Raw genomic sequence first — 18,988 nt, forward strand, 5'->3', positions numbered from 1 at the left:
AGCCACGTCGACATCGGGATCTGGGAGTGTGAGGAAAGATCCACCAACAAGCAAAGGTCTCTCCAGAGCTGCTGAAGAGTGTAGTCAGTAGCTCTGGAGGAGGATTCCATCTCGCCCCCAAGTGAGTGAATGGGATGTTGGGATTCACTGCTGAACCCATCAGAGGTGTCATGGGTTTATCAGCAAAACACTGAGGAAGGAGGGCACCTCCTCGATAACCCAGAAGATGCCACCACTCACTTGACTACCCCGCAGAGTCTCGGCAGCAAGTCTCAGAAGTGTAATAAGGGATATTAACATCTTGTCCTGCATAACATAACTGAAATAGTGTGAGTTACCACAGCCACTGTTTATAAAGTTGTATTTCACTGAATTAAATTCTATCAATTACCAATTTAATATTTATATAAGTAATGTAACTATTGAAATTTTATTTAAATTATTTACTGCTTAGCATCAGTTGTTAAAAGTTACAGACATCATCCAATCTTGCCTTAAAGAATATTTGCTGGAATAAAAGCATCATAAGCCAAATGGTTTTGTTCTATGCTGTATATTTCTGTAATTCTCTGATAAAATAAATTTGATCCATAACAACTCTGATATTACCTTTTAGATAGATCAGATTCTTACAGATGAAGTTTTGCCTGTAATGGCTGACGATGCTTTGCTGTCCTCCCATCCAATCATTGTTAATGTATCAACCCCAGCAGAAATTACCTCTGTATTTGATGGCATATCATATAGCAAGGTAAGAACAGTAGTTCTTTACAGATTAGACCTCTTCTACAGCACAGTTTTGAGAGGCATCCAAAATAATGCTGAATTATTTTACATGAATTTTCATTTACTGAATGATTTAGAAACTATGGAATAAAAATGCTGTTGAGAACCAATTGCAAGGATTTCATCAACACATGAAATTTACTATTTTGAAGATTAATGATTTAATTTAGATCATATGGTACAGTAATGCCCTTCTCAGTAATATTGTGCAACACCATTCTAAGTACAGTGTATTTAAAACCTGACTATTAAAAGGGACCACTGCATTTGAGAAAACCTTGAGGATGAATTATTACTTGCTTCTATCTCTATAATTGCATCACTTTATACATGTTAACGGTTTGTTAGAGATAGTGAAATAAGTTGATATAATTAACAGATAGAGGAAGCAATGCTGCAATCAAACTTGCTTTGCAGACTATAAAATTTGGAAGTGAATAATGGCCTCCTTGGAGCGTAATAATTTGCTATGGCCTCCAATGAGAATTGTTTATCTTTTGAATTAAAACATATTCATTTGCAAATATTATTTTTACCACATCAAATGTAGTCTTCAAATATCTAATTTAAGTAGCTTTGTTTTTTGTCCAACCTCATAAAGGTATGATATCCAAAAGAAAGCAATACCCTAAATTATCTAATTCAGATCAATATGCTTGAATAACAAGGGAAATCAGACAAAACCACAGTAATTGGTGTAAGCGCAATTTTCTGCCTTCATACAACCAACATTGAGTAGAGCCGAGGTTGCTGGATATATAGTTAATGCATTGATCTGCACTGGCTGGGTTTTTGGTAAGGCATTGATTTATTTGAGTAGACCTCAGGTGAGTTTAATATGAGCATAACAGGTGGGGTGCAGTGAGCTGATGTGCCATTTTAAATCAACAACTTTGATTTGTTTGGTACTCTTAAAGTTGCAAAATTCATTAAAAAAGCTTCACTGGATTATTGTCAAACAATGAATTGATGCTGAACTACATGAAGAGATTTTGTGACAGAAGCTGAATCAAATTAATAGATTGCAGGAAGAATATGAGAAAACGAAAGATATAGAATTGTAGAGAGCTTTCTCAAAGCAAATGTCAGAGCTGAAGCCTTCATTTACCAAGTCTAAAATTGGAGAAGAACAGATGTTCCAGAATATTGCAGGACTGGAAGACACAAAATGTATAGGGAAAGGGAGGCTCTGCATCTCGTTATTTCTCTTCATCCAGTATTGGATACTGACAGACAAAAAAGGTGAAGCAAATCTGGGTGATATCAGTGTATATTGGAACTTAAGACTGTATGTTAAACAGAAATAGGAGGACTTCCTCGGGTACACTGAAGATTATAAGAAGTGTGTAGAGTTGGTTACTTTAGACTTTTCAAATTATATGGGACCATAATTGAATTTAGAAGGAAAAGTAAAAAATCTCAAGAGTAATCTCCATTAATTTCCTACATATTTTACCTTTTCCTTCCTTTTGTCTCAATAACTTGTGGCAATGTATTAATGTACTGAAGTTTCCATGTGAAAATACTAGTGTTAATCTGTAATTTGTTCAAGGATTCTGAACATCTGATTAAGAGAGTGAAACATAAAAATTTGCATACACAGTGATGAGCCTGCCAACCTGGCTGCCTCAAGCACCCATGATGAGCTTGTCAACTTTATTCACTTTGTTGCTGGTAGCCTCTAATTCACTTGGCCCACCTCCACTGACACACTCCCCTTTCTTGATCTCTCTGTCTCCATTTCAGGAGATAAAATTTCTATGGGCACTTGCTACCAACTTACCAAATCCCACAACTACCTTGACTACACTACTTCATACCCTGTCTCCTGTAAGGATTCTATTCCTTTCTCTTGATTTCTCTGTTTCTGTCACATTTGCTCCCAAGATTAGGTCTTCCATTCCCGATCATCCAAGATCTCCCCATTCTTCAAAAAAATATGGCTTCCCCTCTATCGCCAGCAGCTCAGCCTTTACCGCATCTCCTCCACTTCTCACACATCTGACCTGGCCCCCTCTACTACCCCACATATCATCTTCTGTAATCTCCATAACCTACAATATGATTCCACCACCGGACACGTCTTCCCCTCTGCAGCTTCCATGACTTCCTCGTCAACTTATCCCTTCCTACCAATCACCCACTTGATACCTATCCCTGTGACCACAGGAAGTGCCACACTTGCACCCACACCTCCTCCCTCACCACCATTCAGGCACCAAACAGTCCTTCCAAGTGAAGCAATGCTTCATTTATCAATCTATGGGAGTCATCTTCTGCATCCAGTGCTCTTGTTGTGAATCACAGACTTCAGCCATTGCATGCAATGGATAAGCAACAAAGTACTAAGCATCACTACTTAATGTACATGCTGTACCATTGCTCTACCTCAAATATTATGGTGCCCTGAAATGAGGGAACTATGTATAAAAAGTGCTGTAATTTCTACATGGTCTCACCAAAATGTATACAAAATAACCTTGAATAAAATAAGGAAAGTGCATTTTAATCCCATGTAAATTGTTTGATTGCAAATTGAAAATTGGAGCACAGGGATAAATAAACAAAAATAATATATTTGTCCCAAACTGTATTTATGATTGTAATGTATACAGAGATTCAGTGATAATATTGTTTTTATATCTCATGTACTTCTGGTTACAGGGTGCGTCGATTCTGCGTATGTTACGTAACTGGATAACTCCAGACACTTTTCAAAAGGGATGCCAGGTACAAGATTTTTAGTTCATTAGTTTATATAACCATATTATAATTACAGCATGGAAACAGGCCAATTTGGCCCTTCTAGTCCATACTGATCGAAGTACCCTCCTCTAATCCCACTTACCAACACTCTGCCCATATCCCTCCATCCCCCTCCCATCCATATACTTATCCAACTCTTTCTTAAATGACAAAATTGACCTTGCCTCCACCACCTTTCCCGGAAGCCCATTCCACACAGTAACCACTCTCTGAGTAAAGAAGTTCGCCTCATGATACTCCTAAACCTTTGCCCATCAACTCTCAACCCATGACTTCTTGTATCCATCTCTCCTACTCTCAATGGGAAAAGCCTTTCCACATCAACTCTATCTATCCCTCTCATTATCTTAAACACCTCTATCAAATCCCCTCTCAGCCTTCTATGTTCCAAGGAATAAAGTCCTAATTTGCTCAATCTTTCCTTGTATTCCAAATACTATACCCAGGCAACATTTTTGTAAATCTTCTCTGCACTCTCTCTCTATCTTGTTAATATCCTTCCTATAAATCAGTGACCAGAACTGCACACAGTACTCTAAATTTGGCCTTACCAATGCCTTGTACAGTTTCATCATTACTTCCCAACTCCTATATTCTATAAACTGATTTATATAGGCAAGCATACTAAAGGCCTTCTTCACCACCCTATCCACATGCGCTCCTACCTTCAGGGAACAATGAACCATTATTCCTAGATCTTTCTGCTCCACTGCATTCTTCAATGCCCTCCCATTTACCACATATGTCTTGCTTTGATTATTCTTTCCAAAATGAAGCACCTCACACTTATCAGCATTAAACTCCATCTGCCATCTTTCTCCCCACTCCTCTAAGTAGTTTAAATCCCTCTGCAATCTTTGAAAGCCCTCTTCATCATCCACAATTCCCCCTATTTTAGTATCATCTGCATATTTACTAATCCAATTTACCACCCCATCCTCCAGATCATTAATATATATGACAAACTGCAACGGTCCCAATACCGAACACTGAGGTACACCGCTTGTCACCGGCCTCCATCCTGACAAACAATTATCTACTACTACTCTCTAGTACCTTCCTTCCAGTCACTGTTGAATTCATTTGAATATCTCCAAATTAATACCCAAGGACTTAGCCTTCCTAACTAATCTCCCGTGCGGAACCTTATCAGTTGAATACTGAAGTCCATATAGACAACATCCACTGCTCTACCCTTATCAACATTCCTAGTCACCTCTTCAAAAAAATTCAACAAGATTGGTCAAACACCACCTTCCACGCACAAATCCATGTTGAGTGTCCCTGATCACACCCTGTCCCTCCATATACTTATATATACTATCTCTAAGAACAATTTCCATCAATTTACCTACCACAGACGTCAAACTTACAGGCCGATAATTGCTAGGCTTGCTCCTCGAACCCTTTTTAAACAAAGGAACCACATGCACAACATGCCAATCCTCCGGCACTATACCCGTCTCTAATGACATTTGAAAAATCACTGCCAGAGTCTCCACTATTTCCTCACTCACTTCTCTCAACGTCCTGGGGAAAATCTTGTCAGGATCTGGTGACTTATCCACCTTTATATGTTTCAAAAGCTCCAGTACTACCTCTTTCTTAATCACTAGAATCTCCATATATACCCCCTTTGCTTCCTTTATCCTGCACAGATCAATATCCATCTCCTCAGTAAATACTGAGGAAAAGAAATTGTTCAAGACCTCCCCCATCTCTTTTGGCTCCTCACACATTTGTCCTTTCTGATTCTTTATTGGATCAGTTTTATCTCTCACTTTCCTTTTGCTCTTTACTTATTTGTAGAACCCCTTTGGATTTATTTTCACTCTGATTGCTATAGCCACCTCATATCTTCTTTTAGCTTTTCTAATTTCTTTCTTAAGATTATTTTTACATTCAATATAGTACCCAAACATCTCTTTTTTCCCTGTTTCTTATATTTATTGTAGTACTCCATCTTTTTTCAAACCAAGTTTTCAATATCCCTTGAGAACCATGGCTCTCTCAAACTTATGACCTTACCTTTTAATCTAATAGGGTATATAAAGATTTTGTACCCTTAAAATCTCTCCTTTAAAAGACCTCTATTACATCCTTCCCAGAAAAAAAATAGTCCCAATCCACCCCTTGTAAATCCTTGCGCGTCTCCTCAAACCTAGCTTTTCCCCACTCAAAAACTTCAACTCTATCCTTTTCCATAATTACCTTGAAACTAATGGTACTATAATCACTGGACCCAAAGTGCTCCCCCACACATACCTCTGTCACCTGTTTTCATTCAGAAGTTTTCATTGCATCAATGTCTGTGCAGATATTCCTCTAGTGGTGCATTCAACTGTTCAATTATTCTCTAACTGGCACCAAAAGACAAACAGCAGATGTGCACAAGCATCATCCATGCAATTTTGGCTTAGGTCTCATTATTTGGGCTGTGAATAATTTGGAACATGAAGGGGATTCAAGATACCTTTATTTCCATGCATTAAAACAGCTGTAATATTGCTCAAAATTTGCTTTAGTCTGCTGTAAGTCAGACAGATTTGCCATCAGTAGAAAAAAGAGAGTCCCCTCAGAGTCATTGAAAGTCTGTGGACTCGCCTCTGCAGCCACACAGACTCCAATCTGACCATCAACAACCCAAGCTCCAGATCCGTATCTCCGACATGTTCAGGAAGTCTTAATCTCCCTTGGCATCCTCGTGCATCTCTGTTTCAATACCTGGTATCCTTTCAGCCAGTCAAGAGCTAGTCCCCATCAGCCCACAGCCTTGTACAAGTCCCTTGACCACAGACACCAGCAACCTTCAGCCTGCATGGGTTCCCCGCGTTGTGTCACCAACTGCCCACCACCCGTGTGTTCTTCAGTTACAGAGCCCCTTGCTGATCCGCTGCCTTGGTCACCGTCACGTAGGGTCATCTCCTCTGCTTCTCCTTCTCGAACAGGGAGTGTACTCCTTGTTACTGTTGCCCTGTGCCAGTCTTCTGCTTCCTCGGAGTCTGCAACCCCTCAAGGCTGCTGCCAATCATATGAACTGTCATCTTGGGCCCAGACCCTGCAATTGCAGGATTTTTAAAATAAAAATCACCATCAGCTCCTTTAACAGGTCACTTAAAGCCTTTACGCAGTCTATGGCTGTTACAGCAGGCCTGTCAGTGCCACCATTTTTTTTTATGGTGAAAGAGAAAAGAAACAGTATTTGTCTGAGTAAAGTGGAACAATAATAAAGAGGATGAATTAAATGCTATATTCTACCTTCAGAAATACCTCCGTGATCATCAGTTTCAAAATGCCAAAACAGATGACTTCTGGAAAGCCTTGGCTCAGGTAAGTGAGCTTCGCACGCCTTTTAAGAAATTTTTTCTTGCTGATTCTGTCCATCTCAATAGGTAGAAATGCTTCTTTTTATTTCATCCCTAGGCCAGTGGTCTGCCAGTAAAAGAAGTGATGGATACGTGGACACAACAAATGGGTTTCCCTGTGCTAAATGTTGATTCCAATGGAATTCTCACACAGAAACGCTTCTTGCTGGATCCAAACGCAAATGCAACTCAACCTCCTTCACCTCTGAAGTAAGATATCTTTTAAGTTTATAACAAATTTGTTTTGACTGATCAGAACACTAATTTATAATCTCAGTGTGTTTCAAATATACATTAGTTCAATTTAAACCAACTCTCTCTCTTTCTCCTTTCCTCCAGTTCTGCACCCCCTTCCCTTCCTTTTCCTCTACCCCATCACTTTTCAGTTTTTTTTTAATTTTCTCTTCTACCTTCCCACCTTTTGTAGGCTACCAGAATCTAACCCCATGAGGCAGAGTGCAGGTAAAACACTTGTTTTAATAGACTGGTATACAGCTAGGCTTTGAGGCCTTGGTCTTGCCTTTGTACAAGCCTAGGCCAGAATGAGGGGAAAGGGATTCCCCGGGGCTTAAATACAAGGTCACCAGGTGAGCCACCTGGTGCCCTAGTGGTGTAATGACATCATGCACGACATACCACCACACCTTTATTCACCTTTCATGTGTTAGCCTGTGTTCGTTCTCCTGCCCTTCTACCATACTCTCCTCCTCCCTCCAACTTTTTATTGGGGTGCCTGCCTGATTTTGGTTGTGCCTGACTAAGGGCCCAGATCCAAAATGTTGGATTGATGCTATGTGGCCTGCTGAGTATCTCCAGCATGTTTGTGTACTCCCTTCCTTTCCCAGTTCTGACAAACAGTATTCAGCCTGAAATCATTTTCTCTTGCCAAAGGTGCTGTCTGACCTGGTGAGCGTTTCTGATATTTACTGTGTTTATTTCAGATTGCTCATCCCCATTACTGGTGATGAAGAAATGGCATAGTCAGGGAAATGGGTGGTTACTCATTTCTAACAATTTTGGGATGTTGTTCAACTGTGATCAGGATTTAAAATAGATTGAACCACCTGTTGGAAATGATAATATCATTCTTTACATGTTTCATGCTCACACAATTTACAATTATCTTCATTGCAGTAAGATGTGTAGTGAATTTTCCCAATTAAAATGCTGGTCAGACCTTATTTACACACCATGCTGTGCCTGTGTACAATGTGGATGCACTTTTACCAAGGTTAATCTTAATTGTCTTTTATGATGAAGAGATTGTGGCCACCACAAGGTGGCACTGCTGGGCTCCTATTCAGAGGACACATCGCATGCCAATCAAGGCCGGACTCACTCCAAGCCAACAAGATGACTCTTGTGATTGGCCCATTGAAATTACCAGGTACTGGGCTCCTGGCTGGATGCCTGGATTTGGCCCTGACCTTCACCTAATTGGCCCAGGTGAATCACCTGGGCTGACCCCTGACAAGTCCCTGCACTTGGCTTCAAGCCATTGGTTACAGCAATCAACAGGGCCCAGCTTGCCCCCAAGTGATTGGCCTCCCCATACCTGCTGCAGGATTATAAAGGACCATGCTTTTTTTTGCACTCTCTCTTGACTCCTCATGGCCCATAAGTATTGGGTTGGGGTGAGTTCCGAGCCAGTTAGTTAGAGCCGTGTCCATACTATCAAGGGGTTGGGACACGTAGCGTTACCTTGATAGGAACGCAGGATAGGGATTCACCTCTATTATCCACATCAGTTTACCTACATGACCTACATTTTAAAGTGTTAATTTCCCCCAATGCTCCATGATCTCTGCAAAAATACATGCACAGGACTTAGAGTCATGAAATTCTTTCTTAACAGTGGCCATTCTGCTACTGCCCAAAATGATTTTATGCTTGAAATGCAACTGATCAATATTCCCTAAAACACTCTGTATAACTAAAAGGTTAAATACTTACATTCGGGAGAATCTCAGGTTAAAGTGCACTTGTCCAATGTGACATTTTGCTCATTCCAACATAAAATGTAAAATTGGGTGCTGCTGATAGCAGTTGGTTGGAGGGAAAGGCTGAAGGGTTTTAAACTAGGTTATGTACTTTGCTGGGATTAATATATTGGTAAAGCTACTGGCCTTGTTTTGAGGCCATTACTGGCTCTTGAACCCAAAATAATCACCCTCAAAATAGCTGGCACTCTTAGCGTAGCGGTATCGATCGACAGAGAGTTGTAATTAATAGACTTTATTCACCTTAAGACGTCAACACATCTCGCGTATTGCTGGCCCGGTTCCAAGGCAGGTACTGAGGGAGGAGTTTTAGCGTAACAGCTTTTATAGGGATTTTCAGGAGGGAGGAGTCACAGCTTCAGGGGGTGGGCCAGCTCATACAATACATACAGTACAAACAATGCAATGGTTGCATCACAGTTAGTGTAGTAGTTAACACAATGCAATTACACTAGTAACCTGGGCTCAAATCCAGCACTGTCTGTCGGTTTCCTCCTAGCCTTCAAAAAGTATGGGGTTTTAAGGTTCATTGATGGCATGGCTCCATGGCCCAGAAGGGCTTGTTCCTATGCGGCATCTTGAAAAAACATTTTTAAAACAGCTTGGTCTGCTTTGGCAGTCCATTCTACATTATTCAGTAATAAAAGATGTTTAATGAAGTGGACACTTGTGGTGCACTGAGGTAGCAGCAAGCAAGCACAAAACTCAAAAGACTGTACAACAGGCTTTATTCCAGTAAAAGTCTGAACACCAGTTCAAGCTTTGGTGGTTCCCCGTGTGACTGCCTCAGGAGGGGCCAGCTCAGGTTTATATTCAGGTCGACTAATTGACAGCCGGCCAGGTGGAGTCAGCCCCTTAAGTGGTCTTCCTGCAGGTACAGAGATTGCCCCCTGCAGTAGACTAGTGGTCGTATCACCACAACCCTGAGTTTCAGAACACATGGTGTGGACTGGAAAGGCCTGTTATGCTGTATCTCCAAATTTTAAAAAAATCAGGGAAGTGTAGCAATGATGACGCTTCCTGACAAGACTGAAGCAGGCAAGGCTACCGGTCACCATTATATCAGTCTTCTACAGGAGCTCTCTTGAAAGTATCATGGCCGGCTGCATCACATTGTGGTACAGTTGCTCCAGAGAAATCCACAGGACCATAAGAGCAGCAGAGAGGATCACTGGAGTCTCCCTCTCTCCTGTCCACTGTGCCCCCAACCTCTTCCCAATCTCCCCTCCCCCCACCCCACCCCCCAATTCAGCATGATCTACCAGAATCATTGTCTGAAGAGGGCACACAAAAATCATTGAGGACCCCTACCACCTCACACACAGTATCTTTCGGCTGCTCCTGTTGGGAAGGAGATACAGAAGTATTAGAGCCAGCACCACCAGGCTGAGGAACAGCCTCTTACCACTAGCACTGAGAATGCTGAACGACCAAAGGAACTGCTCACACTAACCATTCAAGCTCTCATATTCTGAAAACGGTATTTATTTGTATATAAGAATACTTGTCTTGTCTCTTTTACACTGAGGACCAGAGAACACTGTTTCGTTGGGTTGTACGAGCAATCAGAGGACAATAAACTTGACCAGTTCACAGTCAGAAATGTCAAAGAGGATGAGAACGTGCTTTGGATGAGATTCACAATCATCATTTCTTCACTCTTGTTTGTATGGTGATGTTATTCTCATTCCTAGTTGGATTTGCTTCTTTTCAGAAAATCTAGTTTTTATTTCTGTACTATGGTAATGGAATGAGAAGGAACTGAGTGCATGGCTCTCGGACAATGTAAAACACTATAGCAAAATAGTACAATTTTTAAAAATGAATCCTTTTCTTTAATTTTAGGTATCAATGGAACATTCCCATACAGTGGCATATTCTAGGTGGAACACCTCAGAATTTATTTTTCAACTTGTCAAATCCAACAGGTATGAATAAAGGTGGGACTCTGATAAAATTTGAAAAGGGCAGCACAGCAGCGTAAGTGACACGCTATTACAGTGCCTGCGACCCGGATCTGATGCTTTCTGTCCAGAGTTTACATGTTCTCCCCATGATTGCACGAGTTTTCTCCAGGTGATCTGGTTTCCTTCCACCCTCCAAAATGGGGTGACACAGGCTCGTGGACAGGAAGGGCTTGTTACCACACTAGATCTCTAAATTTAAAAAATACATATATTTGAAATGAAAGCAAATGATAGATAGGAGGTACTGGAAATTATAGTCCTGTAACTTCTACAGCGAACATCCATCTTCAATAGGCACCAAAATGAAATTCCATCCCAAGGAAATCTAAACGTGTTGCCGGTCCAAATTCACAAGAAAGGAGCCTTTTCCCTATAAAATGACCCTTGGTATCATGAAAATTGCACTCACTTTGTTCATCTCATTGAACATGAAGTCACCTTGTATCGGTCTACTTCTGTCGAAGTAATCCATGATGGTGATGACTGGAACAAGGTAATTTCTGTGACCAAACTCTGCATGATTGTAAAATCCTGGACAAGCAAAGGTACCTGAATTGGATAAAATATTGATTTTTCTACCCTTTATTTTAACAACACATCTGCCATTCATTCATCTAATGTTGAGGAGCTTGGAAGGATTAAACACCGAATTATTTCCATGTAGGTAATATTACACAAGTGGAGGTGAAAAACTTCAAAGCACTCAGTATTGAGCACAAAATGTCCATACTGCTTTTAACATTTGAAGGCTATTTTGTGGAGCAGTAACGCTTATCCTCAATGGTCATTAAAGTTTCTTTCCCACCCCTACACTGACCTGTCTGCCCTCCGCCTTCTCCATTCCTACGTAGAGTCAAAATGCATTTAGAAGAGCACTATCGCGTACTCCATTTGAGTAGCTTACAACCCAGTGGGGTGAAACTTGAACTTTCAAAGTTAAGGTTACCTTCCACCCTCTGTGTTCTTCTCCCACCAACACTCAATATCCAACATCCAATTTCTCTTACTTAATCTCCTGCCCCTGTTTTTTGTCTTCCCTCATCCTGCTATTTCTCTACCTCCAGCTCCCCACCCCTTCCCTTCCTTCAGCTCTTTTCTTCATTAATGGGCCTACTTATTTTGGAAATGGCATTAAAGTTTAGTTGGGCCAAAATTGAGAAGGCAAATATTTTTGAATTTGAAATACATTAAATTTGTTACAGCAACATAATGTGCCTTTATTAAAACATTTAATGAAGTTATGGACAAAGAAAAAGAAAATGATAGGTTCTAGTGGTGAATTGTTGGCCTCGACTCCGTTGTATAATAATCAACTTATTTCTTTTTCAATACATAATCGAAGTTTATTATATTGGAGATTTAAAGGTGTGGAAAATTTGGGAGATTGTTTTAAAGAAGGTAAATTTTTATTTTTTGATCAAATGAGGGACATTTATGGTATTGATAAGAATTCTTTGTTTCTTTATTATCAGATTTGATCTTTGGTAAAACATGTGTTTGGTAGAGAGATGATTTTACCTGAAATGACTAAATTTGAGACTTTTCTTATGAAGGTACCAGAGAAGGGTTTATATTTCAGTTATGTATCAAATATTACAGGATGGTACGGATAAAAAGGGTTGGGATGAATCTAAAGGTAAATGGGAAGCGGAAATTGTTTTTTTTTCTGAGGATGATTGGTCAGATATTTGTTATGATAGTGTAACTAGACTCATAAATGCACGTTATGCAATGATTAATTATAATTTTTTTTACATCAATTATACTTAACACCTGAAAAGCTAAAAAATATGGTTTTCATGAATCAGATTTGTGTTTTAGATGTGGTAATGCTGTTGGAACTTTTTTTTATGCGGTTTGGTCATGTATATGTATATATACATACAATCTTTTTGGAAGAAAGTACAATTGTTTCTGGAATACCTGTACAAGATTAAAATACCTTTAGATCCGACAGTATTTTTATTGGGTAATTTGCAACCTCTGAAAGGTCTGGGATTAGATAAATTTCAACTTGCTTTTGTATATTTAGCATTATCTGTAGTGAAAAAATGTATTGCTAGTATGTGGAAAGATATGAATATGATTGATATTAATAGATGGCATAATGAGATGAAATATTGTTTAATAATGGAAAAATCACATATGTTTCGTGTGATAATTATAGTTTTTTTATTAATAAGTGGTTGTTATATTCAGAATATTTACATTTTGATTTACATTGATTAGATCTTATTATGTATGCTTAATTTTTATTTATTTTTTTCCATTCTTTATGGCTCTCCTTAGGAGAGTTGGCTGAAAGGGGGGTTCTATTTTTTTTTATTTTTTTTAATGTATATATGAAATATTCATGTTTAGTTTATTGTTATATATGTTACTTATTATCTGTATTTTGAATGAATAAATAAAGTTTAAAAAAAAAGAAATGGCATTAAACTTCAAATTTCAGATTTATTATCGGAGTATATACATGCCATCACTTACAACCTAGAGATTCTTTTACTTGCAGGATTTCTAATTATTTGTGGTGCAAAGAAACCAGGTCGACATTTTCTTACAATGGTTGTTTTTGCCATAAATATTTAGAAAAGTTACCAAATCAGCCACCTTCAGGCATCCAAAAGTTAAACATGGACCACATTGGCTTCTATCGAGTGCAGTATGAAGAATCAGCTTGGGATAACATCACCCAACAACTGAGAAACAACCATACAGTAAGATTGATTTGATTATACTTCTTTTGATCTTAACTTTCAAAATGTAAACAGCTGGAACTCCAGGGGGCACAAAATTTATGATAAGGCTGTTAATATCACCATTGCTATAGAGGAAACTTGAGAGAAACTCATGGAATAACCAAGAACTCTGCTCAATTATTGTTCCTTCAAAGAATGCATTGTTACAGCTTCCCCCAGTGGATGAAATGATAACAATGCAAGCTTATTGCCTGATGTAGCAAGAAGATTGTTGTGAAAGCAATCCAGCTCGACATCGCATGCATTGTATAGCAAGCAAGAACAATGCAGAAATACAGAGTTGCAATTAATAATTTTACAGGTGTAGGGTTCATGCAGGAGACTGTTAATGGCAGTAAAGTTACCGTCCTTGAATCTGGTGGTGCATGATCTCACACTCCGTATACCATAGAAACAGGCCAACTTGGCCCTTCTAGTCCATGCCAAACACTTTCTCCCACCTAACCCCACTGACCTACACTCAACTATAACACTCCATTCCTTTCCTGTCCTTAAATGCTAACATCAAGCCCGCCTCCACCACTTCATCTGGAAGCTCGTGCCACACACCCACCACTCCCTGAGTAAAGTAGTCCCCCTTTGTGTTTCCAATAATCATTTTCCCCCAAACTCTCAACTTGTGTCCTCTCCATTTATATCTCCCTCTTTCTTAAAGGAAATAAGCCTCTCCATGTCGACTCAATACCCATAATTTTTAAATACCTCAATCAAATTCTCTCTTAACCTTCTACACGCTGAAGAATAAAGACCTAACTTATTTAACTTAACTTAGACCCTGTAACCCCAGCAACATTCGAGTAAATCTTTTCTGCACTCTTTCTAATTTGTTTATCTTTCCTATACTTTGGTGACCAAAACTCTACACAATACTCCAAGTGTGGGCTCATCGATGCCTTGTATAATTATAACACAACATTCCAGCTCCTATACTCAATGCTCAGATTTATAAAGACCAACATACCATAAGCTTTCTTCATCACCCTATCCACATGCGACTTCAACTTAAGGAAACTATGTACCATTCTACCTAGATTCCTCTGTTCTACTACACTCTTCAATGACCTACCATTCATCATGTTGGTCCCATTTTGATTAGCCCTATCAAAATATATCACCTCACAGTTACTTGCATTAAACTCCATCTTTCAGCCCACTCTTCTAACTGGCCCAAATCCCTCTGTAAACTTTGAAACCCTTCTTCACTATCTACAGCTCTATCTATCTTGGCATCATCTGCATACTTACTAATCCAATTTACCACCCCATCATCCAGATGACAAATAGTAATGGACCCTGAGGCACACCACTAGTCACCAGTTTCCAATCTGACACACCATTATATACCACTTCTATCTAGCATCTCCCAGTCAACCATTGTTGAATCCATTTGACTATTTCAATGTTAATACCTAATGATTAACTTTTGATCATCTTTTTCTTCTTTCATATCCACAAATGCTATCAAGCTTTTTTTAAAAATGATTCTCATATGTTTACTCTCTTATTCTATTTCCTATGTCCTTACAAAATTTCAGTTTATCATGGCATATGTAGGTCCAAATGACATACCTACTTTGAATATGGTATCAAAGTTGAAAACCACTACCATCCAACATTTCGGGCTTGATATATATAGGTGGAGAAAGAAAGGAAGTAGGAACTGGAATAAACTAGTTAAGGGAGGAGGATGGTGGGGGGGGGGGGGGGGGGGAAGGCAAGCTGATTAGTAGAATGCAGTGAACTCATTGTTCATGCCCTGGGTTGGAGGGTGCCCAAACAAAAAATGAAGTGTTGTTCCTCCAATCTGTAGATGGTCAGGGTGGGGTAGAGTGTAAGGCCATGGACAGACACGTGAGCTTGAGTGTGTGACTCAGAATTTAAATGGTTGGCTACGGGGAGGTTGCTTCTGTTGTGGACCGAGAGGAGGTCCTGACAAAGCGATCTCCTAATCTGTGACCAGTCTCTCCAATGTAGAGAAGGCCACAGAGGGTGCACCGGATGCAGTAAATGAGTTCTTTGGAGTGAAGTGTTGCTTCACCTGAAAGGTCTATTTGGGACCTCGGACTGTGGTGAGGGAGGAGGTGTGGGTGCAGGTATTACACCTCCTACGATCACAGTGGAAGGTGCCGGGGGGTGAGGGATGAATGCACAAGGGAGTCACGGAGGCTGCGGTCCCTACAGAAGGCGGAGAAGGAAAAATGTGTCTGGTGGTGTGGGCCTATAGTAAGTCCGGAAATTCCGACGGATAATATGTTGGATGCGGAGGAAGCTGGTGGGGTGGTAGGTGAGGGCGAGGGGGATTCTGTGTTTATTGTTTCTAGGGGCAGGGGGCTAGGGCAGATGAGCGCCAAGTTAATAGTGGTGGAGGGGAAGTCACATTTGTGGAAAGCAGACATTTCAGAGGCTCTAGGCTGGAAGACCTCGTCTTGGGAGTAGATATGGTGGATGGAGAAATTGAGAGAAGGGAATAGAGTCCTTGTAGGGGACAGGGTGTGAGGACATGTAGTCCAATGTGGGAGTTAGACTTTCCACTGACATTTATTACAAACCATCTCCTGAGATGGAGACAGAGAGATCCAGAAAATGGAGAGCATCATTGGAGATGGACCAGATGTGTTTGAGGTCAGGGTTGAAAATTGGCCGTGAAATTGACGAGCCCATTGCAGGTGCATGAGGCCATCCCGATGTAGTCGTCGATGTACCGGAGAAAGAGTTGGGGGGAGGGGGGGTCTTGCCTGTTTAGGCTTGTAGCATGTTTTGCTCCACAAAACCCACAAACAGGCAGGCATAGCTGGGACCCACACGGGTATCCATGGCTACTCCTTTAATCTGGGATGAGTTAAAGGAAAAATTGTTAAGGGTGAGGACGTTCTGCCAGGCAGAGAAAGGTGGTAGTGGAAGGTGACTGCTCAGGTCTGAAGTCCAGGAAGAAGCAAGTGCTTTGAGGCATGTGTGGGGAATGGAGGTGTAAAGAGATTGGATATTCATCGTGAAAATAAGATGGTCTAGTTCAGGGAATCTGAAGTTTTGGAGGAGGTGGAGGGTGTGTGAGGTGTCACAAATGTAGGTGGGGAGGGTTTGAACTAGGGGAGAAAAGATGGAGTCAAGGTAGGATGAAATTAGTTCCATGGGGCAAGAGCAAACAGAGACAATGGGTCTACCTGGATGTTTAGGTTTATGTATCTTGGGTAGAAGGTAGAAATGGGCGGTGCAAGGATGGGAGACAATGATGTTGATGGCCATGGAGGGTGGGGGGGTGGTGCCCAGGGTCGATGAGGTGAGAGATGGTGTTGGAGACAGTGGCTTCACAGTGACACCTCCTGCTATTAACTTCTCCCACAGGATCCCACCATCACCCATCAAGTCCCTCTCAGCCTTCTTATAGGGACAGTTCCCTCCTGTGACTCCCTTGTGCATTCTTCCCTCCCCACCCAATCTCCCCCCCCCCGCCCCTCCCCCCGGGGCACTTTTAACTGTGGTCACAGGATGTGTAATACCTGCACTAAACTGGTTAAGGCAGCATACATGTTGAAATAGGAATTAACATTTCAGGTAAATGACCTTTCATCAGAACTGGTCAACAAGCGTCTTCTAGTAGGTAGAGAGAAAAAAGGGAATATCAGTAAAGAAGTGTAGATCAGGACTGTTCAGGTTGCAGATGGCGCCATCTCAGAGAATAAAGAATGCTTGATGAATCATACATGATATATTGGAAGGAGCATCAATAGAAGATAAAGGGTTGGAGAGAAGGAGAAAATATGTTGGAAGTGTAAGATGCAGAGCATAGAAGTTGTTGGCTGCTCGTCAAATAGCATCTGCAGAGAGAAAAATTGAGTTCCCATTCCAGATGGATGAAGTTACAAACAGGAAAAGCTGATCATCACAAATGATGAATTTATTGAGTTGCACATGTCAGTCAATGTAAGAATGAGTCTGCTAAATGATGAACAATGGTGCTTGGAAGGACAGATTAGGCATCTGTTTAATGAAGGACCCTCAGATCACCATGGTGTGGGATTAGATGTCCAAAGTGATGATTAAACAAGAGACAGTCAAGGTGGTGGTGGGGACAAGAGCTATTGAGATGGTCTGATCTGTTTGTACAAGGTGCAACTACCTTGCTCACAGCATACCGGCTTAACAATCTGATTCAATAAAATTTAACTGGGCTCCACTCAAAATAAAAACAATTTTTAAAAAAATCAATGAAATAATCAATTCACATTTCAAGGAGGTACAAAATACATTTTAAACATTTATTTGATATTTAACATCAACAATAGTTGCTTATGCATATCTAAGTTTTTATATTTCTCTCTAAAATGAAAATTAGCTATAAAAATCAGTAAAGTTTCCTTCTTGGTTTGTCGTCAATGACAATTTTTTTATGGGATTAATTAACTACACTAAATTCTGTGCAAGGTGAATTTGGTGTCTGATTACTAAAAGACCAAAGGCAACCTGCACTCTTCCCTTGGAGTTAGCAGCATGTACTGTCTGTCATTGTTCAGATCTCTTCTTGATTGAAAGCTTTATTCAGCGTAATCTTGCCATAACATCTGTTTAATTATTTAGTGGTTTTCAGACACTGATCGTACGGGACTTATTGATGATGCATTTTCATTAGCAAGGTAAGTGTTTGAGTAACCAGCTTTGAATTTTAAGTGCAAATATTTTCAAAAGGGAGAATTTTGAGGCAGTAAATTAACAAACACCTTATCCTACTGACTATGGTCCAAAACTAATTAATACCAATTTTATTTTTCCATGATCTCATTTCTGTAATCACAGTGGAATATTTTCAGCGTCAGTGTTCAATGCATGACGCTATATGAGTGAAGCAGAAATAAGTTCCAGCCTCTAACATTTTCTGGGTGAGCTAAATTGAACTTGCAATAAAAGAAGAAAAAATACATTTTCAACTGAACAAGTTGTGATCATGAATGTGCCTGCCTTAATTCAATACAGACTTCGAAAAGACCCACCCATCTATAATCCACTGATGACCTCTCTTGCCCATTAGCCTTCTCCTACCCCTTCTTCCTTCCTCTATTCTCCTCCCCCTGCCTCTCCCCCCCACTGTTTTATTCAAATACCTCCCTGCTTTTTGCACCCATCTTGATGAAAGACTCAGGCCCAAAATGTTGGTTACCCTATTTTTCTTTGGCTTGGCTTCGCGGACGAAGATTTACGGAGGGGGTAAATGTCCACGTCAGCTGCAGGCTCGTTTGTGGCTGACAAGTCCATACTTTGTGTATTTCACTGTGTGATGGAATATTTGGTAATGTATTTGGGAGATAAATTGGGAAAAGTAGAGAAGGTTACATGCATACACACATTTTAAA

At 40.3% G+C, this 18,988-nt stretch overlaps 1 protein-coding gene across 1 annotated transcript in view; it reads left to right on the forward strand.

Annotated features, from left to right (window-relative positions):
* enpep (glutamyl aminopeptidase) overlaps positions 1-18,988 on the forward strand; it is a 99,588-nt gene that overhangs the window by 70,672 nt on the left and 9,928 nt on the right. Inside the window, exons 7-13 of the mRNA XM_069926185.1 lie at positions 617-751; positions 3,451-3,516; positions 6,817-6,882; positions 6,976-7,127; positions 10,763-10,845; positions 13,474-13,601; positions 18,219-18,274. Coding sequence (XP_069782286.1) covers positions 617-751; positions 3,451-3,516; positions 6,817-6,882; positions 6,976-7,127; positions 10,763-10,845; positions 13,474-13,601; positions 18,219-18,274 — 686 coding nt within the window. The remainder of the gene's footprint in view (positions 1-616; positions 752-3,450; positions 3,517-6,816; positions 6,883-6,975; positions 7,128-10,762; positions 10,846-13,473; positions 13,602-18,218; positions 18,275-18,988) is intronic.

Source organism: Narcine bancroftii, chromosome 3, assembly GCF_036971445.1.
Source record: "Narcine bancroftii isolate sNarBan1 chromosome 3, sNarBan1.hap1, whole genome shotgun sequence".
Classification (NCBI taxonomy): domain Eukaryota; kingdom Metazoa; phylum Chordata; class Chondrichthyes; order Torpediniformes; family Narcinidae; genus Narcine; species Narcine bancroftii.